Source organism: Symphodus melops, assembly GCF_947650265.1.
Source record: "Symphodus melops genome assembly, chromosome: 4".
In the NCBI taxonomy this organism is placed as follows: domain Eukaryota; kingdom Metazoa; phylum Chordata; class Actinopteri; order Labriformes; family Labridae; genus Symphodus; species Symphodus melops.
Window position 1 is genome coordinate 11,363,667 of NC_136694.1, and position 26,086 is coordinate 11,389,752.

The following is a 26,086-nucleotide window of genomic DNA, read 5'->3' on the forward strand; positions in this document are numbered from 1 at the left end:
CCTGCCATACTTCAGTGCTCTGCATCTCATATCAGTGCCGAGTTTGATTTCCACTGCAAATCTCCTGTTATGGTCGTGTTTTGAATCCACCACGCTGTGTTTCACTTGGAGACTCCTCACAGGTGACAAACAGAGGATGAAACAGAGAACACAGTTAGGCACAGTTCTGTCACGAGCCAAAATAGTAGTGTAGTTGAGCTGTGGATGTGTTATTGTTAAAGAAGAAAAGTTCTGCACATTTTTATGCTGAGCTGGTGATACAGGGACTGTGTGCAATGACATTGATCATGCATGCAAAGAAAAATGAAAAAAATGGTTGCACTAGATTTAGCGAGTCTCTAATTTCCATCTATAGTCCCAAAAAAAAGGAACGTAAGACTCACTCAAAGAAACCCGGCAGACAACACTGCATAATAAGATGCTATAAACACAATGTGGAGCACAGTAAGTATATTCTGCTTGGTTCCAAGTATTAAAGCAAATAAAATAAATGTGTTTTTTAAATGATTGATTGCATGTATGGAGGCCCTACAAAGGACAACAAACACACACTGCATGATACCAGAGACAACATAATTCCCATAAGCTTCATCATAAAATGACCGAAATACTAATGTGTCGTTGGCATGAAAACAACTATCCAGGAGCAGTGCTGGCAAGGCTGACTGCTCAAAATCCATTTTTTAACTACACTGGAAAAACTTTGCATTACTTAGATTCTGAGGGAGGTTATTCCATTCTTTGATTACCTGAAAAGGTTGACTGAGAATCAATTGTATGATATTTATCTTTTCTTTATTACAGGACATTTAAGACCAGCACAGAAAAGCAGAGAAGCAGGAAATAAAACAGGAGAGAGACAAATTATGAAAGTCTGTTTGGAGTTAGACATGCGGAACTGCGGTGCATCTGCCTTGTCACGCTTCTGGCCTCAAACTGCCTTAGGTGCCCACGCTAAATAAGCTCAACAAATTCAACACAGTAGGAGGTTACTGCGTGTGTGTGTGTGTGTGTGTGTGTGTGTGTGTGTGTGTGTGTGTGTGTGTGTGTGTGTGTGTGTGTGTGTGTGTGTGTGTGTCTGAACAGGAATGGGGAACATCAGGCAAGTTTGACACGTAGCAGCACCTTACCGGCAAAACTAATCATCTCGGCTTGTCTGGAGTTCAAAAGGTTAAATCGATCTGCAGGAGTAAAGTCAAGATGGAAAAGATCCAGATGACCAACGTATCCTGTCAGTAGTTGAAATGAGCTAACAAGGAATAAATGCAACCTGTTGAATGACTTCAGCAGTGAGATGAAGTGATTTTTGTATCATGGGTCTCAGATGTCCATATCTCATTATCATCTTGGTTTTGATCCCACAAATCCAGACATCTGCTTCGTTACAGAACATATTGAGCAACGCGAAAAACCACCCAGAACCTTGTAATTCATGGCTGTTTGGTGCCTTGTTGCATTACTACCATGCAGCAGGAGGATTCGATAACGAAGCTATGGCATATGGAAGGCATTGTCAATATCTTGAGTAATGCAAGATATTAAATCATCACATTTAATGGCAAGGCAAATTGGATTTTGCAAACATGTTTTGCGCAGCATTTCGAATTTGTCAAGGTGCTGAGGAATGTTAATTTGCACCGCATGCCTGATTCATGTTTTTTGGAGGATGGTTTTATGATTCCCTCTAATGAGTTTTTCAATCCTTGAATCTGAGTTGTAACATCATAAATGTAGTTTTTATCTATGTGTATGTTTGTGTGTGTGTGTGTGTGTGTGTGTGTGTGTGTGTGTGTGTGTGTATGTCTGAGTAGTATTAACAGTTTCTGTCTTGTGTAAGTATTAGAGTGTGTATTTCAGCTTTACATGTTTACCTACTCATGCAAGTTCAGTTCACTGTGTTTGATCTCTGGAACTCCTGCATACTTCCAGCTTCGAAGAATAAAGTTGAGGTGCATGTTAAAATGTTATGAGTGTCCATGGAGAGCTTTTCCAGCTGGATGAAAAACCACGATAGTTTCTGGCTCTGCTTTCGCTCCACTTTATCTCCTGCGCTCACTTCTTTACAAGGGGAGAAAACATAACCAGAGGGAACTTTCACTCCACTTCTTTCCTTCTACTCATTCCCTGTATTTCTTTGCCTCATACCTGTGCCTTGCTGTTTGACTTTCACAGTTTCAGAAAGGCACACATGGCTTGCGTGCCTAAAAGCTTAGCTGTGTGGCGAGAGATCCCCTGCGCAGCGAAGGAACTGGACGTACATCAGAAGCGGCCAACATCTGCTAGGTAGTTTAAACAGCATCTCCAAAATCTGGCTGACAGTCAGAAAAACTCAAAAGTCCTTTGTTATTGTCTGCTTATTCGCCAATAAACAGATGCATATAAATTATGTTTTTCAATACTCTACAAATCACCAAACATCCTGTCTTAACTACGACACAATTCAATGTTAAAACAATGTGTTTTGTTTTTTTATTCTAAGACTTTTTAGAAGTTATTTAAAAAAGGGAATTAATGGGCAAGAAACGTACCTCATTATATAATCTTTAAAGCCTTTTATTATGTTGCTATAGAAATAGTTTGAAGGATCTTCTCAGGTTACAATTGTTGTCAAGAGATTAGGAAATTCCCAATTATAGTTTGGGTTCTTTCATTTAGCCTCAGGGTTGCGTTGCCATGCAATGGTGAGTTCAACGAGAGCGCTTTAAACTGTTCTTCTAATAAAGCCTGAATGATGTTGTGTTCTCTCTGTGGTCGTTAAAGTGTTTAAAGCCCTCTGGTTTCTGATTCCAGTATGTAAAAGCTAATCGTGTGTAATTTCCTTAATTTTTACTTTGGAAGTGATAGCACAATTTTGCTCCGGTGCAAATAATTTTACATACATCTGAACACATCCTGCACTCCTTAAGGAGCAATGAGGAAAGCAGACACACAAACACACACACATGTACACACCTCTCAGTGCTGCTCTGTGGGTCTTAAGTGTGCATAACATGGCAGCCATTATCCTATTAGCAGCAACAGAGGCCTGGGGGCAAGCAGGGGGACGGGGAGGAGTGAAGTGAAGACAGAATCAGAAAAACTGGCATAAACCTACAGGGGAAAAAAAGGGTTATGGTCAAGGGAAGGAGGTGAAGCAGCTGGGTTTTTTTTTTGTTTTTTTGGGGGGGGGGGGGGGTAAAGGAGGGATGTAGTTAATAGTCAGGGAGAGATTGAGGTTGCAGAGAGAGAAGACTATACGCTCAGCATGGCTACCGAAATGCAAGAATGATAGAAATGACACGAAGATGGACCAAGACACTTTTTGAAGATGGATAGAGATGTGAAGAAACAAAAGTTCAACTATAGCACCACAAAGAAGATATGTCCTATAAAACCTTGATTAAAAACGGTGAGGCTTGTTGATACTGTAGCTGTATACTGTTAATACATGCTTATTTTCTGCACTGTCAAGAAGGTCAAGAACAGATCCTGGCTACAAAGTCATCTCCCCTTTGACAGCCCCAATAATTGACTCTTCCAACAGCTTCATTATAACATGTTAATTTCCATTATGATTGATTAAAATGAGATGCTTTTCTTCTTCTTTTCTGCGCTCCAAAGACTTTGTGCACAGTGGGGGCATAACGATGGGCTTATGCAAACTTTGTATCCTCTCTCTCTCTCTCTCCCCCCCCCCCAGCCCCCCCCCCCCCCCCCCCTTTCCTTTTTTCTTCCTTCCTTCCCTCTTCAACATCCATTCCTCACTTTCTCTCCCCGTATTCAGCCACCCTGTCCAAGCTCCTTTCACAGGCTCTCTATTGAAGCCAGGGAAAAAGACTCAGCAGTAGCAGCTGGCCGCTCTTTTATCCAGGGCAGGTATGGAGGAGCTGGGAGCTCTCTGCATGAGCAAGCCCCACTCCTCCAGCTCCATTCAGCTCCTGCTTTTGCCTCTGCTATTCACCCGGGCCCTACTTTGTCAGGAGCAAAAGAGCACGGCGAAAAAGGAGGGATCACCCTTTTCTTTCTCTTTGTACTCCACATAGCAATACAAGCATTCCCAAAGCCTTCTGCTAATGAGTTGGCCTCCGCGATGGTGCGAGTGCAGAAAGAAGCAGGTTTGTGAAAGAGAAAAGGTTTGATTAATTCAGGCTCATTCTCTTCTCTGATGGAATGTCACTCTGCTGTTGTTTAGCCTACTGGGTGGTTTTGCTTCTTAAGTAGGTTTGTGTTTTGTATGCCTGGTTTAGGATATTTATAGGCAGCGCTCACCAATTAAAGTTTTCATTAAATGTTTGAGTGCAAATGCAGTGGACTGTTTTATTGAATCACAGTCGTTAGTGTGCTACAGAGAGAAAAAAAGTTAGTGTCCAAGCACTGTGCAAAGAACAGCAATTCTCTGTCTTCTTTTCCTAATGGCTGGTAAACACACACACACACACACACACACACACACACACACACACACACACACACACACACACACACACACACACAAAGCTACATGAGTTAACACACCATCTAATTGCCATTTCGCTACAGTTAATAACACACTTGAGATAATGTAATGATGCTCGTAAACATACACACACACCAAGGGAGATGCCATATGGTGCACGGTGCAGTAAATGGGTTGAGTTACTTTAAATAAATTGAATTTTCCACCTCTGGCCTGTGGTGCCATTGAGTGTGTTTGAAGGCCTAATTGAATTTAGACCGGGCGGCCATTCTGATTTAGCCGGCTAATTAAAGCCCTCACTGGAGAGCTAAACGCTGGGCTTACGTGAGGCCAACCATGAAATGTGACAAGTCAAAGGGTGGTCTTGCAATTTTATAGTAAATTGGTTTTAAAAAAAAAAAAGTAATTTCAGAGCTCAATGTAACAGAAAACACATTTGATGTGTTGCCTAATGTAAACTTGAAGAGACAAACATGCTTACTTAGTAAAGAAGTGGCACTTGCTTTGCTAATTCTAACAGCCATAATTATATTCTGTGCAACAAAAGCTGCTTTTTAAACCCCTCAGACACAAATGCGTTCACACTGAAAACACAGAAACAAAGCATGCTGGCAGACAAAAAAGCTGTTTGGCTGCTGCAGCCGTGCAACACAGAAGTCACCTTTCAGAGAGTGAAACAAGCACATTCCTCTCCATACTCTAAACAAAAACTGTTCCAGTCCATCCCTTCTTTTATGAAATAGTCTATTGACACGGCCTATTAAAACAAGCATAGCCAAATACACAAAAGAGATTCAACCCTTCCCCACCCTGCCTGTCAGAAAAGCTGTAAACCAACAAGCCATGGCTTCAACTTTGTCTTCGCGGGGTGAGGATGTGAGCCATGTCGACACAGACAAACACCTGTTGAAAGGACGTGGAAGCTAACTGCCATGTTGGCCCTACTTTTAACAAAGCATACCTTCACTGCAGCTGACACTGTGGCTTGATGTGTTAGCACAACAGACACGATTGAGCACCTCTAACCTCTCCCACCTCGTGATGGAACAGGTTAGGGAGCTGGTCTCTATTCGCTTGCCGTTGAGCCAACGATATGCAAGTCTTACCAACTGACAGGAACTTGGCAAAGAATGGCCTGATTTACTCTCTTCATTAGACAAACAGTGGTGCGAAATGAAAATGTTAGCACACACTTTCAATACAGATAGAAAAAATAATACAAGCAGAAGAAAAGCCAGAGCTGTGATGTTTGTACACCTGCGGACCATGTAATTAAGTTTGACACTCAATAGAAACACCACAGTTGAGAGTTCCTTTATTCAAATACACTTGTTTTCACCTTCTCTATTTACAGTCATCTAGGTTATGACATGAGTTCAAGGTAACATAGTTTATTTATTATAAGTCACTATATACTGATTATTATGACTAATTTAAAAAGGTTGTTAGATAACGTTACCAATTGTTTACGTCTACTTTATTATACTCCTTACCACTTAAACCACTGCAACACTCATTCATTGAAATTCTTTTTTTTTTTTTTTGTTCATGTTATTTGTTGGGCTTTTTTGCTTCCATTTCATAAGGCAGCTGACAAGAGACAGGGAACGTTGGTAGGAGAGAGTGGGGATGAGTTGCAAAGGGCTGAGGTTAGATTCAAACCTACAGCTGCTGCAATGAGGACTACAGCCCCTGTTCATGAGGCAGGTGACATAACCGCAAGGCGCACCCCACATTGAAATTACTCTTGATTATATTATCTACAAAGATCCAACTGGAAACCATCATGAGCACTGAGCAACATAAGCTAAGTTAAAGTGGCAAGGAGTAACTTCCTTTTAACAGGCAGGAACCTCGCAAGGCTTTATGAACAGCCATCTGCCCTGTGTTGCAAAAAAGGAGGCGGTTTGTTAAGTCAAGTCAATGACAGAATTAGAGACACACAGACAGCGGCAGGAGAGTGAAATTATTGCTGGGTGAAAATCACTTGTCTGTAGGAAAGTATATTTTAAAGAAGGGAACACCCATGCTTTTAAATATGTGAAAGACAATGCTGAAGCTACTCAGAGACCCATGACACTCAGATAAACACAACATAGTGAAAATCATGTTATTTGGAGTATTAACATGCTGCTGGTCTTTAAAGCCAACCCTGTATTGATGTGATTTAAATGATTGTTTAAAGGCCTGGCTAAGTGGACATCTAGAATCTCGAGAGTCATAGCTCCCTTTGAGCATTTCAAAGCAAGCTATATGCTAACATTCAGTAAGTGGTAGTTCAGCGCTCAACCTCTCGTGACATTGTGTGTCCAACCACAGCTTCAGAGAAACCTTGAGCTCTAACAGGAAACTACTTTATTTGTGTTTGTACTGGTTTTTATGACGTAAATTTCAATGAAAAAGTAACAGTGCCTTACAATGTTTGTTTGAATAACACTTTTTACAAATATTTGTCTAGCTTTGACTTATTTATTTTTTTACAATTGTTCTTCTCCTGAGGAGTGGCCTCATAAATTAAGGGATGAGGCTGGTGCACTGGCTGGCTACTTTGCTAATATGATACCACAACAAATTCTTAAACCTTACGTTGAAATATATATATTTTTATTACAGTTACATTTGAGTCCTCTAACCCATGCCCATCACAGCTCTAGGGCCAGTGGACAGTATTGATCCTCAGATCATGTGCGATATAATCCTAAAGGGTGCTTCTCAGATTATATAACATGTGAATACAACTGGATTTAGATATGTAGAAGTCTATAGGTTTAGACAGGAGGATTTGTATACATGATGTAAAAGCTGGCCTCTTTCCCCTCCAGACTATCGTGCTGCATGTGACCATCTTATATTTTTTCTCTACATCTGTCTTGCTGTGGTTTTCCCCTCTTCATGCTATGCTCTTCTAAGTTCTGTGTGCACGCTACTTAGCAGGCAGCCTGATATTGACAGCAATGCCCAAACCATTCCTGGTTCTCATTACCAAAACCATCTCCAAGCTCCTGCAACACCCGTTAGCCATCCAGTCTCAGTATGATGACTTGGCTGAGTTTCACGCCTCTCCATTTTATAGTTGATGAATAGCCACAGCAGATGGTTTCTTATCTTTGAAGACTCCAGTAAGATGAGCGTGATGAATCGCTCCAGGCCTTTACACATTCATCCACAACGCCATCACGTTGCCCAGTCAAGAACAAAAAAAAAAGTTGAAATGTGAACAATATGTTGACTCATCAAGTACACCTATGAAGCTTCTGCTTTCACTTTTCAAATACCAGATCCCCCAAAATACTTTAGACAAGTCTGCGTTGACACTTTCATTCCATTCCAGCTGTGTAAACACCAATATGGTTGGTGTTAAAAACATCTATACAAATCTGGTACATCTGGTGCAGTCATTATCCTCTTTACAATGCACTCTCATGACAGACTCATGTCCAGTCTTCTCATCAGTCACAGCTTCACACGGCAGCTCATCATAGGAGACCAGTACCAAAAGCCCTTAATGCTTTCCTTACAATGTGAATTCTTCTGGTTTTCGGATTATAAATCAATCCATAACCGGGAAGAAATAACCCTCACAACAGTGGCATGTGAAATGTCCAGAAGTGTTTGAAAAGTTTTGATACATTTACTGTATGTAATGGATATAATAAGAGGAATATGGTTTTAACATGTGCATGCCATGTAAAAATGTACAGTTATGTTGCTGCTATGTCATAAGATCATTTGTAGGCTTTTAGTGCTTATTACTTACTTTATACTAAACCATGTAGAATAATTTTCTATTTTCTATCTTGAAGGTAAATTATGCAACATTCACTATAACAGGTGTAAAAGTGACTGGGCTTTGTTCATTAGAATGAATGTACAAACATTTCAAAACGACACACAGACATTTACATTGTCTCTGTTACCCATGGCTTGAGTCAAAAATGTAAACCTGGTATTTGCCTACTGCATTAGTGAAGTTATTTTTGTGCCAAGTCATTAAGAGCAGGTCATCCACCAAATAAATCACATTAAAAGACGTGTCAACAAACTTCTCAAAATAGAGCCTCTAAAGTACCTGGTCCAAATATCTGATCTGCTGAAGGTCCATCAAAATGTTGGGATGAGCATACTCTCGGCGCGGCTGCAATTATAGACCTTGTGTTACAAACTTGTGCTGACGATAGGCAGAAGACACATGAGGTGTGGAGTAATGAGGTGAGAATGACATGAAAACCAGTCTGATTAAAAGAAGACAAAAACACAAGTCAATTCAATACTTCCATTGGCTTCTCGCTGGGAACTTGGTAGATGGTAATCTTTTGGTTTTGGATGAGAAAGAAAAAATAAACGAGGCGTAAATTAATATTGCATCATATCTCATAAAAATAACACTTATCAGGTTAAACTATAAATCAAAGCAGGCTAGAGTTTTTTACGTCAGTGTTTAACTAAAAATATAGCTTCTACATTCATCAAATGATATTTTTGGCAAGTTGCCAAAAGAAACTCTACATTTAGAATAGGTTTTTGTTACTTTGCGTGTAAGAATGCTTTTTCTGATTCCTCAGTCCTCTTAGAAGTTGAATCCTTTAAAGGAATTTTCCAACGCAGCACAATCCTCAAGTCTCAGAGCAATGTGATTTTTTTCTTCCATTACTGCCATCATCAGTGAAGTCAGGTTTTGACAGGGCCTCATTTCTCAGATATGTTTCCTTCTTCTAATAGCTGGAGGCCTCACCTGTAGGCTATGGTGCTTGCTATTAGCTCACACTCCCAAGACGCAATGTGAAACCTTTACCTATTCACTGCAAAAGGAACGAGGAACTGTGCCACTGAACAGCCTGCAGTGTTGCAGGTGTGAATGTCTGCGTCCTCGCTGTGATTAATAGCAATGAAATCTGGGACATCTCCCAACACGAAGGGATCACAATAGCTCTGACAAAGTCAATCAATCTGATCTGTCAGGGCCAGGAAAAAAAGTGTTGAGAAGAGAAGGGTTTGTGGGGCCAGATGGCTGACAGGACCCCTGATTTATCACAGATGTACATTTTTGAGACAACGGGCGAATACGACTTCAACATTTGGGAAGAATTTTGTGCTATCATCTGGCCATGATAGAGGGCATTCTCAAGTGGCGAAAATACCTGGTCTTAATGCACTAAATACAAAGTCATGCATGCATGGGTGTGCCTGCACATAAAGTGTTGGAATAACACACCTAGTTAGCACACAGTCATACACACAGATGCTCAGACACACCTGCATAAAACTAGTTTTGCTCAATACTCAGACAGTGGTGAAAGATGTATCCTGATCCTGTACTGAAGCCAAATAAGGTTGCATTGTATACTAAAGTTCTGCATTCAAAGTTTAAAGTGCATGAGTAAAGTATCAGAGAATAAATTAGTATTTCAAGGTAAAAGTGAGTGTCGTGTAGTTAAAACAGAAACCTCTAATAATTCTATATTATATAACTGGAATTTTCCAGATGCAATAACTCGCTAACAGCATTGGACTTGCAGATGAAGCTGATTTTAACAACAAATACCTTATGAAAGTAGAGGGATTTAACTACTCAGGTATCCTTGCGCCTTTAAAATTATATTTGTCTCAACATTTCTGAACTTCATTCTTTTATTCATCTCGTGTTTTAACCAGATATTTTGTTTTTTTACTCAGTAAAGTGGATTTTACCTCTGTCGTTCTACTATGAAGATTCAGAAATGTTTCTTTAAATGACAATGAATCCAAACAGATTAAGACATGTATTCTCCATGAAATATCCAAAATGCCACATTGTTGCAGGGTAAAAAATTACAATGCTTTTAATACAGAATAATAATTTAAAATGAACTAATAACTAGCTGTTCAAAAGTTTAAGAAAGGTACATCTTATAAAATAAGTATTTTCATCTTCAACGTGTGTTTTTAATGGATGCTGTGTGTGTTTTGTGGATTTCACTTATTTCAGTCTCAGTCCACAGGCAAAGTCATTTTCTTTTTGTTGTTGAGGGGTTGCTTTTTTTAGTTGTTGAGTAAGTGAACTAGGTCTCACTTTAACAAATTTTAAATTCCAACTTAATTCTTCAAAAGATATCCTGAGAGAGAGAGAGAGATAGGTAGAGAGAGAGAAATGTCGATGTATAAAAAATGATGAATTCAAAATGTTATTGACGTTTCATCGATCATATAGCACTAATTTGCACACTCTATAAATCAATGCAAAATTAATTGCAGCTGAGGCATTACACGTTACTCTGAAAAATTGTCTAATAAGAATAAACTGGATTTGCCCGATTAGCTGCAATTAAGTGCCTTCAAATATTGCCTTTGTAAATAGGCTGCATTTTTGCAGTTATCTAAATAGTAAGCCTACATGCAGCAGTTGATTATATACTGTTAATACAAGTGAGGTTCAAGTCGATTTGAGTAACACTGTGCTTTCTCTTTCAAATTACCTGATGGGGGGCAGGAAATGGACTATATTGTTTACAACTTCCTCTCTGACTTTTTTTTTTAACATGCAAATCTTGATTTCAGTCTCACCTACAAACACTTTCAAAGCCATTGTTATTACATTCAAACCAATTATGTTATTATGGCTTGTTATAATGCGATTACAGGGCCTGTGATCCTGGTGATTGTCCCCTTTAAGAAGCAGTGAGAGTGAGAGGGAGGTGGCGCGGTTTCACACCCCGGGGTGGGAAACATGGGCGGGGCCAACAACGTCTGACTGACAGCCGCTCACGGGTTGTCGAACACCCTGTGGAACTTAAAACGACCAATAGGGTTAACACTTGGCCCCGCCCACTACGCCTTTGCAGCCAATCGCAGCGAACCTAAGGAGGACCCTGGAATCGCTGTTGTGCATCCAACGTGGGACTAGGGAACGATCACCCAGGACAAAAAAAGGAAAAGTAACTCAAGAAAGGGAAAAACTCATGGTGGCGGTGCACGGTCGGAAGGAGGGGGTACTGTATTTTGCTTTTAATCAGATCGTCGAGATTTTGTGAGCACAGACTGCACCTGATAAGCTGCTGACTGACTTCTTCTCGGAAAGGACCGTGGAGTTGTTTTTTTTTAAGTTGGATTTATGAGGTTAAGTGCTGCTGGGATTGGAAGATAATGCAGCTCCTGGTTTGAGAGAGAAACGCTGGAGTTTTTGAGCACTGTCCCTAAATTATTCCCTACGTCTGTAAAATGTGTAGTGGACATATTATAACTGCGTAATAAGTCCAAGTCGTTGGCTAAGTTTTGCTCTACAGTTATTTTGAGAGCTATCCGCGCGCAGTGTCCTTTAAACACTTTGCTGCTGCAGGTCTTCAAATATGTAAGAAAATAGCACCTTTCCTACGGAGAAAGTAAGTTTAAGACCTTCAGAAAACTATTCAAAACTTGAATACCAACTTCGGTTGCCTCACAAGTTCGTTGTCGCCTACTTTTTGTTGGCATAAATGTGAATCACCTTTGATTTTTTTTTTTTTTGAGCCCGCGTCGGACACCAGTGGAGAAAGTTGGAGTGGGAACTCCTGTCCTGAAAGACTGCCACTACAATGGACAACATGTCATTACACCGTCGTTTGTGCTAGCCTTAAATGTGACATGAAGACTTCAAATGTGCAGTAAAAAGGTTTTTATTCCCTCCGAAGCTGCCTTCATAAAGTGTGCGGGTACGAGGAGATAGACAGCACAGCGGCCGCGCTATTTAAGCTGGATACAAAATGGCGGCGTCACCGGGACGATTTGGATATGTTTCTCGTTGTGTTTTTTATTTAATATTATCGCTCCAAGTGTTTACCAGTGGTGGGTTGAGGCCAGACCTGACGTGTGCCCAGAACTGTACGTGCAGCGGTCACTCAGTGGACTGTAGTAACCTGGAGCTGACAGCTACGCCTCTGGACCTGCCAGTCCGGACCGTCTCCTTGTAAGTAAAGCACACATCAACTCATGCCTATTTATTGACCAGTCCATAAAGGGGCTATAACAGAGTTTGGGAAGAAAATGACAAGCTCATTCATGCGCAGGAAGCTTCTCTTGAAAACACACATAGAAAGTTATCAGGCCATATACCTGCGTTTAAACGAGAGAAGAAGAGTTTTGTGGTTTTACATCTGAATTTCTTAATATTGTCCATCAGCTGTAAGAAGAGAAGTGAGGACTGTGTTTATTCCCTCTAACTCTGAGAAAGTTTTAACTGCCAAATACAACCATTCCTCCACTGGGTCCCGCTGTAACAAACATATTTCTACGTGCCTGCACAGACATAAATCATGTTGTTACATGATAAGAAGAATTATTCACCAAATTTGTGAATGAGTTTTCCCCTTTTCCATTTAACAATTCATTCAATAAACAGATACATCTGATATTGAAGTATCCATGGCCTAGTTAATGTATTATCATTTATAAGGCTCGTTTTGAACTTCCTAATGCAGCTGAATGACCTACAGCACTTTGACAGGTGTATCTTCATAACGGAGGGCAGACACAGACTCAGCTCATATTTAGTCTGAAATCACAACGTCAGGGGAACATGCAAATATCAAAGATGCTAAAAAAAGTATTCCCTGCAAAAGATCCTCTTAGTTTTGTTTTTATTTAAACTAAATCTTTAGCTTGGATAAACCCTGAGCGTTTGACTAAAATGCCTCATGCCATGACTTGCCACCTCTTGCAGTCGATACATCCCACAAACATGGATAGTAAACATGTCCGAATGAACCAGCTGTCCCGTCCATTGGTTGGAATAACAAAGCCGATCATCCCCTTTATTCTGACAGATTCACAACATGCATGTCTTCCGTTTCATTTTTCTTTGTTTCCCACCACAGTTTACAAATTTGCAAGTCTTGGAAAAATTTAGCATTGATTGTTTGGGGTGAGACCAACAAACGCTGCCCTGTTTGCTTTCTCATCTAGGAAATGAGCCAATTTGGGGGCATTTTATTGGAACATCCCTCAGTGTTTAGGGAACTTCAACACTTATCAAGCGAAATGACACTATTTATTTACACACAACACAGCTCTCTGTCCTCCCAATAAACATTTGGACTCTCTCTGCATTTTATTGCAACCACTGTGTCCAGAGGCAATTGTGACAATTCCACGTCTTGTTCCAGAGTTTTTTGTTGTTGTTTTGTTTCTGCTTGTGTTTGTGTGTGAGTGTGTGTGTGTCTGTCTGTGTTGCTGGGAATGTGAGTTTGCGCAGAGTCCTCGGCTCCCAGGTTCCTGTGTTTTCTTCCCCATGGGAAGTAAGGAATGCAACTTTAAAAAGTCCTCTAAAAACATGAATAACAGCACTTGTGCCCGGGTAGCCTCATTGTACTGAAGCACCACTTAGCCAAGTTCAAGTTCAGACAGTGTTTATCATGCATGCACGTAGACACACTCCTGGACCAATGGACGAGCACTGTTCGGTCCTAAGCAGCTGCTCTTAAACTTTGTGCAAAAAAAAGTGTCCCGCGTGAGCTCTGCCTCGCTCCAAGTCTGCTCCTGTTATCTCAGCCAAACCTTATCGGTCGAGATTTAAGCAGCCGCAATCTGGCTGTTTTCAAAGGGAATGGCTTTATGATCTTTTTAAACACCTCAGTCACATATTTCCACACGGCTTGAGATAGTCACATCAGGCTGGCAGGTAACTCAAAGGGAACAAGCTCCGCTCCTTCGGGATCTGTAAAGGAGCCAGCTTGGCTAACTATTGCCGTAAACTCAGAGAGACAACTATGGACAATTTGACTTGTGGGCCTAATGTGATCCCATTATGTGTACCTTAAGCCCAGTCCTGTCCACTTTAGTGGATGAAAAAAACCAAAAAAAAAACCTCTCTGTGTTCTGGGGTTGGCAGTTTTTGAGCGCTGCTTTGCACAAGAATGTGTGCAGCCTGTGGTTGTAAGTAAATTTAGAGACATATGTCTGAGCCAAGTGAAATTAGTGTGAAATTGACCGTCACTTCACCATGTCACCTGAACAGCTTTTCTACATTCATCCTGTATGCAAAATAGATGTAAAGCTTAAAGGAAATCTCAATTACCTGAACTACCTGTAGGATTTTTAAAACAAATAAAAGACATGCGAGTGCATCACCACCAAGGAAGCCTGCTGTGTGTGTGTGTGTGTGTGTGTGTGTGTGTGTGTGTGTGTGTGTGTGTGTGTGTGTGTGTGTGTGTGTACGCGTTGTACAATCATTTCAAGACGTAGCTTTGTGATCGGCTTTTATGTCAATACAAATTCAAGAAGTTCCAGCACAGAGCTAAAAATACAAGGCGGCTTTCCACCCTTTTGTCTCGGTTAAGAGGGATTGTGTTTGTTGCAATTATCCAAATTCAAGCTCTTAAATGGGGATTAGAATGATGACAGTATTTCCTCCGAACCTGCATTTACCCAGCAGCTCGCAGAAGGACACTGTTCTTAAGAAGTTTGAGGAGCAACCTTTCCTTTCAATGACTTACACGTCTGATGTCAACACGAAATACAGCTCGAGGAGGACGGGGAGCTTTTCCCTGATTGGTGACTTTAGTAATTCCTGTTATTTGTTGCTGTGTTAAACTTTGGTGCCAGCTTTGTGCTGGGAACGTAATCTTGACTTTTAGTTGTGCAGGGCCAACACAGGGCGTAATCATCTCTGTTTTCTACCTCACTATCATTGTTACCAGCCTTAAAAGTCTTAAGAAAAAGGATGATGGGATACAGTGGGTGCTATCGTCGGAGGCATGGCTGTTCTTTGTCACTTTCAGTGATATTGTGTGTTGTGGGAAGCTAGATGGGTATGGGGTCGATGTTTGCAGTTTGGAGGGGGGAGTCTCTATTAATGCTGTCCACTTGTCAAAAAAAAAAAAAAAATCCCACCAGGACCTGTCATAAAGACACCGTGATGAGGGAGCACAGAAACAAACATGGCGGCACGTAATGACAGAGCTCTCTGAGGACGGGTGACTTAATGTGTAGGGCTTTATGGGTTGATGATAACTCAGAATTTATAGCAGTGTGATAAGAAGAAATCACTAAATTAAAAACAAAGACGTCTCACTGTTAGACATCAGCGGTTATTAGGGTAAACACATGAGATTGGGACAGCGTCTTTTAACCCTCTGCACTCCTACTTTTCTTTGCCAGGCTCTTTCACTGTTTCACTCCAGTCACTGATGTTTGTCTTTTTTTTTTTTTTTCTTGTTCTGATTGATGAATAGACAAATAACATTCAAAGTCGTTCTGCCCTCACTCAGTCACATATTTCCTCTCAAGAGTGGTGCCTTATCTTATTTGGAGCGTGGGTAATGTGTATTAAAAGCATTTTAGCCCACAGCACCACAGGCCTAATTTGATTTTGCGAGTAAATAAAAGCATGAACATTTCTAATTTGGGCTGAGATTGCTGTTGTTGGATAGAGATGAAGCAGATACCGGATATATGTTTGCCAGAGCATCTCTGTCTTTTCATGCAGGATTGTAAAAGCCTTTTAGTTGTTTTTTTTTATATACAAATATAAAAAGCTGCACTTTTTACTGGTTGACTCTTTGTCGTTATTTGAATATGTGAGTTGTTGCTAAATGAGTTTGCTGTAGCGGGTGGTATGGCATAGACGACGCATGATCTTGAATGGTCTCCTTTATAAGCATACATTTCCCCCGTGGTTGGGTCCCTAGTTTCCCAATATGTTGGCCTGTGATGTTTGGCGTGCAGCAAAGGTTCTGCTACAGTTTAACCCCAAGCCATCAAACCTCACAGCGCAGCCTTGTTGGTAAACACCACCTCCAACAGTTGGCTTTGGCTGCTGCACCTCAGGGTATGGGTTTGTGTCTGTGGTTAACTGGAGGGAGGGGGGGGGGGCTCCGAGCTCACCCGGCTGCTTGCCGACCAGTCTGTGAAGGGTGGGGCTGAGGATCACCTGGCCTGGGGGGGGAATACGAGGTGGTGGGTGGGGGGGGGGACATTTTCCGCCCGCTGCATAGGAAGTGTTTTGTCAATGCCACGGTCTGCTGCCGCTGATGCTGCCTTCAGGCTGGTTCCACCAGTCGGTGAAAGTCCTGTCAGTGGTCAGGAACCTCAACCGCTGTCGCACATGTTTTAACACACCGAGCAACGGCAGAGGAAATGAAAAAAAAGCACAGCACCGTTACAGCCCATAATATCAGGCACGACTTCGTTCTGAGGAAGGTTTTTTTTACCTCGTGTGAACTCTCTGTAAGCTAACAAAAAGAATTAGAAAAAGCACAGCCACAGAGTTCCTGCAGTTTGAGCACTGAAGGCTTCTCCTCCTGCTTTAACAGGTGAACGTTTCAGCGGCAGCAGTAGCACTCAGCAGGCCTGAGCTTCTTGTGGTTACTCGGGCAATTGTAGCGACAACAGCCCTGTAATCCTGTGGTATTGGGGGTAATTACACAATGTTTGTTTATTGTTCTAGCTTCCCTCGCGGTGTAACTTGAATGTCCTCTAGCAGATATTTTTATAAGTGTTAAAAAGGCTTTGGGATGATACAATCACTGGCACAGATTTTTATCGTCAGCTCTTCACTTTTCCCCTCTTATCAGGCTGTGAAGAAGGATAGTCAAAGTAAAGGACACTTCCTGGATGGAAATTTAAAGTAACAGTCTTGTCTTTTTTTGTTTTTAAATGGAGGGATACGATTTTTAAAAGATCAGATTAAGATGATTCACGCTATCAAAGAAAATCACACATCTTAAATAGAAATTAGGAAGGAACAGCAAAGGTTGAGCCCCTGCTCTAATAGCAGCAGATAAAGTGTGACATGAACATGAAGATATGGAATGAGCTCATGGCCCCTCGCTCTGGCTTTAATGACAATCAAACAGCTGCTCTGCAAGTCATTGTAGAGGAATCCAGTCAGCAGAATAGATGGCTCTTTTGTGAAGACACTTCAGGGCGCCAAGTTTTTTTTTCTTCCTCCACCCCCCCCCCCCCCCCCCCCAAAAAAAAAGTCGGTGTCTACAAAGTGGGCTTGATCGATGAATCATCTGTGAATTCTCAACATCTGGTAAGAGTTTAGAAATCTGGAGAAGATGTTAAAAAAAAAAAGTTTGACTTGGACAGAGAGGAGGTGGAGGAGGAGGTGCTGTGCAAGTGAAGCAGCTTCTCCCAAGAAGTCGTGCAGTCTTTGGAGAAGAAAATGAAGCTCTGAGGGCTCAGTTTGGCCAAATGTTTTCACTCTCACTCGCTCATCTGTGCTTTTCTGCTGCTGGAGAACGGCGAGAACGCATCAGAGCTGCACTGTGTCCAGACGGCCGTAGTGGTCACATGACCTGAGATAATTTAGATGCTTGTTTCACTGTTGTCTGGACTGGAGAGCAACTGACATGAACAACGTGTAGAAAAAAAGAACTGAGCGACGATCCTGTTCTTTGAGTCCACTAAAGTCGTGTGCGTAAGGTCAGACGTCTGAACTGGAGCATCAGAGACATACAGTACTTCTGTTATTCTTTCAGATGAGTTATAGAGGCTCATTTCCTCTGACTCATAATGAAGTAATCGGGTGCCATTTATAACAAATTACGACGTTATCACGGGAGAATCTGGGGTTCAATGCAGCAGCATGTTCCTGCGTATTTGCGCACATACATTGTCGGCGTGATCGTGCTGTACATCTGGAGCGTCCAGGCTGGCGTCGTCGGGCTCGGCCGTGAGTTCGTACATTGCCTCAGGCTAGCGCAGCGCCTCTTTCCCAACCAATCTCCTTGTTTGTTTGGAGTGCCCCCGATCAAATTCCCCGGCTTCAAACCCCCCCCCCATGCAAACCAGCAGCGTGAAGAATAGCGCTGCACGTGGCCCCAAGATGTGGTCCTTCTTCCTGCCTTGGAAAACTTCAGAAACTGAGTCACGCTCCCTCCTGGCCTGGCTGATTTCAAAGGCTGGAGAAACTCCTTTGTTGAGAAGTGTGTGTGTGTGTGTGTGGAGGGGGGGGGGGGGTTGGGGGGTTCTGTTATACAAATAATGAAATATGCCGATCTCCTCTGCGCTACATTTCTCTGATCTCGCAGATCTCCTCCACCTCCCGAGATCTGACGCTCACCGTGTTTCGCTATGGCTTCAGCTTATCACATTTGTCATTATTATTGCAGATCTTGTTGGTCGGCTTCGGCTTTTAACCTCGTCAAAGCTGATAAGATATAAGCTTTTGTTCTGTCCCCGTTTCCTTCCTCTGTTTGACTTAGTCTGTAAAATGGTGGCACACTGAAGCTGGTGTTAGCTTTGTGTACTCTCACTGCAGTTGCCTGGCTATAAACTTGGTCTTAATGACAGAAAGACTGTGTGTGTGTGTGTGTGTGTGTGTGAAGCAGGCCCCTGACACTCAGGTTATTATTTGACCGGTTTTATGACGCTCTGAAATCGACCACATTAAAGAGCCTTTGTCTTTCAGGGTTCATCCCTGACATCACTTCACACTTTGTGCGAGCAAAGTTCACTCCGCGTCTACGTGTGATTAATAAAAAAAAAACTGGAAAGATAATGATGATAAATGTCCGTGAGTTGAGAGTCCGTGCTCTTTACCTCTCCCTCCCTGTATCTCCTCTCTCCCACACACAGACTGTGTGTGCTGACTTACAAACATAGTGTCATGTGCTATGACATCACTCCTGTCCTCCTAGATTTCCTCCACTCCCACAGCACCCATAACGCAGCTATTTTTTAGCCTTTTAATGACTTTTATATGTTGGATCAGCTTCTCGGTCCAGCAGTGACGCTTTAGTGCAGGCGCTGAACCCCATTTTTCTCCCTCAGACAGTTTGCTTAGTCAGACGGGCTCATTAGGAGTTTATCACGTTGTCTTTTTTTAAGACTTTCCGACAGGCTCAGACTGCTCACATGTTAGATACAGTAGTTTACTGATTATCACTCGATCTTAGAGTCGTGAAAGGAAAAGAGGAGTTACTAAGGTCAGGTAGTAGGAAAGTGAGAAAGGCAAGGCACCTTCAGTCTCAAACACATGACATGTGAATTAAAGGTCTGAACATGACTTCTGTGCAATGAGCAACAGGTGGTTGGTGTGTTTTCCTGAGCTCAACATTTGTCTTTTGTCCACATTACTGTGGTGCAGCCCTGTGTTTGACATTAAGCTCCAGCCATTCCTCCCCGGAGTATTTTCATAGTGTCTTATTGTTTGTGGTTGTTGTTTGTAATGTGTAGGGAGGTGTTTGGGGTTGTGGTGGCTTGGTGGGGCGGGGGATGGAAGGTGGGATTGAAACTACGCCCGTATGCCAGACTAGCTCGTTTTTTTCTTCTTCTTTTTTTCCTCCCGCCCTTTCGTTTTGTGTCTTTGCATTCTGTCAACAGAAAAGAGGTTCTGCTGACACAGTGGAAAACATTTGGTTTTAACAGTTTGAAAGAGATAGACGGAGTGGGTTTTTATGAAAAGCGTGAAACAGCTGTGCGTGGGTGTACGAGTAATAACTGTTTGAATGTTTTGTTCGCTCGTCCTTTGAGACAATGAATGATTAGGTTAACATTTGACTACACGCTCAGCTGGCAGGCCCAGTCAAAGGAGTACACTTCGAGTGGGAACATTTGTATTTGGCTCCACGTGCAGCCTTGAATTAACACACACCTTGTCTGGAGAAGGATCTGCCAGAACGGCTGTTTGAGTTGAATCCGGCTGACTGATGTCAAACAGTCCTGCCCGTTTGTATCCAACTAGTCGTACAATGAAATGTTGTGTTTGAAGCATGAAGGCAAACTGCTTTGTAGGGTTTGTCATGGTTCATGACAGCGACAGCTCCCTTCTAAATGCAGGCTCTGATGCTTTTACTACGATGCAGAAAACACTGACGATAAAACCTTTCATATCTGAGAGTCTCTCCCGTGTTTTGGCTGCTGCAGCTTCCTCCAGACTTTTCTGCGCGTGAACTGTGTTCACCTGAGGGCGGGGCTCAAATCTCTCTCCCTTAAACGGACAGACAGAAGAAGAGGCCACACGTCAAAGTCATCAAAAGAATCAAAAGTTTAGAGCAAAAAAACCCAAATCTAATCGACTTCCATCGAACCAGGAGAGCAACTCCTCTGTCAGCATAACGTGCAATCAAAAACCCAGAGAGAGAGAGAGAGAGACAGACAGCGTCCAAGCAAGAGCTCATCACTGGAGCAAACACATCAGAGGAAGCAAGACGTGAGTTCATCAAAGGCATGTGCGGTATAAGTTACTCTACTGGAAAAATGAAGATACAGTCAGTCGGTTTCTGGTGAAGCGTTGTAAATGTGGAGGAGCCTCGGTTCAGGCGACAAGCTGTGCTTAATTCGAAACACAGAGAAATCTGAAAACTAAACTGGCCTTTAATCACTCATCCACCGACGAATGGTTGATTTGTTTTTACTGTACTTGTGGAAAATAGTTTGCGACTGCTGGTTCGTGCTCTGCAGTAACTTCAGAGTTTTTCAGATTACATGAAAGCTTCTCATTCTCAGTTTTTTTTTTTTTGTGTGTCTGCAAATTTTAAAACCAAAACTCTCCCGAGGCAAACCGCTGCAGAAACAGCTTCATGATGGTGAGATGATTTTTTTCTGGAGGCAGCGGGCACAGGAAGGAATCCAGTGTTATCTACATCACTTTATACAGTAGGTGTTAAAACGCTGTGAAACTTATCTTATCTGATAGGCATGGGAATAAATCTGAGGGACTGAGGAGGAGGAGGAGGAAGGGGGAAAAAATGGCCTCAGTTATGTAAACATCATAGGTGACTAAGAAGGAGGCACGCTTGCAGACAGGCACAAAAAGGAGCAGTTTGTTTGTTGCCTTCAGCACCAGTGTGGCAGCTCTCCGGCTTTCACGCCTGAGTTCGGGTTTTTCTCTGCTCTTTATTTTAAACTTCTCCATTTTTACTTTGCTTTGGAAGTTGCCTTTGCGCGTGCTTTTCACGAATACAGTTCACCCCCCCCCCCCCCCCCCCCCCCACCGTCAACCACAAAAAGCTCCTTGTTGCTTTATTGACACGCTCCACTTGTAAAAGTTTCTCACCTGTTTATTCCAGAAGTAAAGTGATTAAAGGCTGCTTTAAGAGAGCTCGCTCTCAACTTCATCCTGTCTCAGCTGAGTTTGTGTCAGGTGTGTGTGTGTGCCTCTGAATATTTTGTACCTTCAGGCAGAGACGTAGGAAAGCCGTGTGATTTTTCTTTCCCCCCTCAGCTTCACCATAACGAGGTAATTGCCTCCTGTTGCAGCGGACGACAATTTAAGCGATCGAGGCCACGATGGGAGGTTCCCCCCCCTCTCGCCCTCCCTGGTGAAATGATCATAACAAAGACACACATGCACACCTCCTTGTCAGACCTGTGCCTGGAGGCCAGACACATGCGCTGCTATTACCTCGTCACACACACAGGGAGGGAGAGAGACTGTCATTATCTGCAATCAAGCACAGCAGACAAGAACGGGACGTTTTTCAAGTGAGGCGGAGATTGAGATTGATGGGATTATAACGCAGAGGGGTTCGCAATAACTGACTTTTTGCGACTCTCTCTCACTTTCTCCCTGCAACGCAGACGCGTCTACTCCCTTTTTTCTTCCCCCCTTCTGCGATCGTCGTACGGCCGCGGTGGGATAATGGGAGGAGGAATGTGTTGCATCAGGTAAAAGTGTCCCCAGTCTCTCTGGGAACGAGCAGCCATCTCTCGGCAAGCCTGTGAAACATTCCTGGGCCGTCTCTCACGTCTGGACAGAGGGATGGAGGGGGCGGGAGGCAGGCAGCTCAGGGGCTGTAGGATCCCTTTGTCCCCAGCACACAAACACAAACACCACTCTCACTGCCGTGGACTCTCTGCCAACAGGCCGGCTGCATGCCAGCCAGCCAGGCAGGAGGTGTGTGTGTGTGTGTGTGTATGTGAGTGACAGACCAGTTTATGCATAAAACATATTCATGTGGAGCTCACAAGCCCCTGCTTTTGAATCAGTAACGCTATATCACTGGACAAATCTCACTTTAATAACTCTCCACACAAGTCAAGTGGCAGCTATTAAATACACTGTTAGCCTAAAGTGCAAATTGACTGCTGCAGATGAATAGCCTGCGGCTTATGTTTGGAAAGTGAGCCAGGAGAGAAGCACTCTGTATCGATAGTATTGATCGGGCGCACCTTGAAGGCCGCCTGCACGGATGTAGCGCAGCGTTTGGAGGCTTACTTAATGTGGACGGGTGAAGGCTGTTTGTCAAATGGGAGAGATAATTGTCGGTATTGATCCTGATCCTCAAGTCAAAGATCTGCAAAAGGGAAAAGAGTTGGGACTGCTTTGATTCATCTACACCTTCTTCTCTCCTTTCAGAAACCTTGGACACAACAAGCTGACCTCCATCGATGTGGAAGCGTTTGCCAACCTTCCCAACTTGAGAGAGCTGTAAGTAGCGACGCCTCAAAACATCTCATTGACTTCTCTGTGTGTGTGTGCTCGCCATGTTTATCTCTTTTTCTCCGCTGTGTGAAGCTTACAGTGCAGCCATGTAGTTTACGTCTGTATTCAAATCAATGAGCACCTGTTGTATTCAACCTTTTTTCTTCTTCTCATGACTTATGTCGAACTCCCGCGCTCGCCACTCTACTCCCTCGTAGCATCCTCGTGTATGTTGCCTTGACCTAAGTCCAATTGAGAATAAAGTGGTGGTTTTCTAAATTAAGCAGCCCCTCGACAACCCGATACTGTGACCAACGCTGGCCTTGTAAATATTTTATATGGTGAGGAGAGGGCTTGGCTCTGTGTCACTCAGCGCCAGCACACAAGACACACACACACACACCAGCTAACTGGTGATACACACACTGGTGACATCTTTGGCAGGCCGAGCGGCCAGTCATACGCTCCCTGACATCTGTTTTACTCTCATGTTATTTTTGGTGGTTTAAAAAGGATGACTTGCGACTTGCTTTGCGGCTGGAGTGACAAGTGAGGTTGGAAATCTTTTGATTTATACAGTTGTTGTTTTTTTTTTTGAAGCCTTATGCAATGTGAACTAGACCTGACAACACACCAGAGGTTCACACACAAACACACACACACACCGTTTGAGCAAGGCTTCATGAGTCTCTACATTTGAGATAACATTTTATTTATTTTGTTTATTTTCCACAATTACAGAAGCTCAAAATCCTCCTTTGCTTTCAAGCTCAGTTTGAAATGCCTCTTGTATAAACAGCACTGTAACTACTTTTCTTCTTTTTCCTGTCCTTCATTTACAGGTGGCTTGACCACAATGAGCTGACCTCCATACCAGATTTAGGAACGGCAGCCAAGATAGTCTCCCTCTACCTGTGAGTACCGCCTCATTCACTGCTAAACATGGTACCGAAACCATCAGGCCCCCCTCCGGCCTGTATTCTTAGGCTCAGTGGCCTCTTTGAAATGCTCTTGAAATAGTCTGTTGACATCTGTGGAGGATACATCGTCAAATGAATACTGCAATCACATTTTAGCTTCCATCAAACGTCGCTCCTGTCCGAATGTAGCTCGATGTGGTCCTGAAACGACCCAGTGTTAAAATCCTGCCATGTATCTGCATTAACACAGAGAGGTAATGGCTGCTTGGTTTTTTTTTCAGCTTGTGTGTGTTTCCATCTCGGTTGCTCCCAGTTGTGCAACTGTGCCTGTGGGGACTGGCTGCATTGGCATATCACTGGAGATTTACTGCCGTATTTGGGAAGGGCTTGTTTGTGCTGTGTATGTCGCTAGCTTGAGCTAACAGTCTCCTTCTAACATTAACAGTGAGAAATGTGTTGTTTGTCGCAGGGGGCTTTTTCTTTGGAGAGAGAGAGAGAGAGAGTGGGGAAAGGAGCCACAAGTCCGATTCGAACCCTGGGCAGAAATTTGTAGTTTTCTTACTTGAAGTTGTAGTTTGGGAGATGATTGAGAAAAGGAACGAGTATGTTGAATGTTAGGATCAGGATAACTAGGGGGAAAGTTTGAGATTTCTTTTTTTTTCTTTTTCATTTGTAAGTCCAGGGGTAAAAAAAAAAATCATTCAGTTTAAGCGACAAAAAGGTTTGACAGCAGTCCTGCAGCAGCCATTTCAAATGTTTCTTATCACACCTTCATGTCTCTTCAATTTGATCTCACACCTGATTGTTTCAAGAACGTCTCAAAGAATGTAAAACACAAAAAATGACAATGAAAGGCTCTTGAAGGTATGTAAGTCTAAGATAAGAAACATGAAGCTCAACTGGTATAAAAGCGAGTTGCAGATCAATTGCAGTGCTCCTCCTTGGTATGTGTCCAATAACTGTGGCTCTGTAAACACACACACACGGAGAAGAACAATCACGACAGCGTTCCACCCGTATCATCTGTTGGTGGACTGTTGTTTTTCCAGCGTGCCATAGCTTTTTTCCCCTCGTGTGACCAGAGAGAACATTCTCACATCTCACTCAACCTGAAACAAGAAAGTTAAACCCCTCTAAGCTAGTCGACTGCTCAGCATTAGCTTAACCCACTGTATCTTCTTTCGCACCTTGCTAGCGTGCCAGCTGACTTACTGGAAGTAAAGGACGCAGCTGCCTGCTGCTTTACTATTCGGTCATCGTCATATGATTTCCTGCGATGAGCTTCGTGGGAGTCGCACCTACGCCTCTCCCTACGTGTCATCTGCCTACTTCTCAGAATTGGAAATGATGCACTAATATGGTCAGCACTTTTTCTGTACACTGTGTACAATCAGGACAGATTAGGAAACCTGTCAAGGTTTTACAAATGTCTTCAAGGTTTGAGCTTTTTTTTGTGTTTTTTTTGCACAACTTCATATCCAACAGATCAGAGCGAGTTCACCTTTACTTGCACAAACTATGCAGAGCTGCGGCCCCTCCAAATGATTGCGGTGTCTTTTTTTGGCCTGACTTGAAGCCTGTTGCTAGGGGGAAGGTCTGCAGGTCTGACGGGGGGGAGCGGAGGCTGAAGGGAGGGTCGGAGCTTTACAAAGCCACACAGCTGAAGCGAAAGGCCCGCCGAAGCACTTGCAGCTGCAGCTGTCAGTCACATGGCTTACAGTAAAATGGGTGACAGTGAGGAGGGGAGGAAGGATGAGAAAATAGGGAGGGCAGTATCAGATCAGGGGTGACATCACCCACATGTCGAAAAAGAGGAACGGTTGTGGAGGTATTAAGGGGAAACAGAGAGGCATATAAAGGCCGAAAAAAAAAAAAAAGGGGAAGCGAAGCAAGAGCTGAGGTCATGTTCAGGGGTTTTTCCCAAAAGTAAATCCAGTGCATCCAGTCTCCATGACAACCAGCAGGCTCTGTGTGAATGAGCCCAGTACATACTGCAGGGCAGTGCTCCTGCGCTTTTGGTTGAGAAAGTCTGGAATGCTGTCTGACGACAAGTCTGTGTGAGACACACACACACACACACACACACACACACACACACACACACACACACACACACACACACACACACGCACACCTCAGCAAATGGACTGACTGCTAACCCCTACCTAATAACGAGCTCTGTAAGAAGCTGAGCGAGCATTATTTGTGGTTGCTTCCATCTGTGTCTGCGCCGTGGAGTGTGTGTTTTGTTTTGATGAGGTTGTAGAAGTTGAGATGTTAAAACATAATATACATCAAATCAAATCACTGACACGTTTTCAGAATCTGAGTCAGAAAACTAGCTGAAACGTTCTGTCAAAGTAACAACATTGCAGCACAAACTTTCCCAGCGTCACATCAAAAGGCGGC

General features: G+C 42.9%; 1 protein-coding gene across 1 annotated transcript in view; it reads left to right on the forward strand.

Moving 5' to 3' along the window:
* The first annotated feature begins 11,250 nt into the window (after window positions 1-11,250).
* The window catches only part of lrig1 (leucine-rich repeats and immunoglobulin-like domains 1), a 30,575-nt gene continuing 15,739 nt past the window's right edge, over window positions 11,251-26,086 (forward strand). The window contains 3 exon segments of the mRNA XM_079341268.1: window positions 11,251-12,353; window positions 22,692-22,763; window positions 23,600-23,671. Coding sequence (XP_079197394.1) covers window positions 12,151-12,353; window positions 22,692-22,763; window positions 23,600-23,671 — 347 coding nt within the window. The 5' untranslated portion in view covers window positions 11,251-12,150.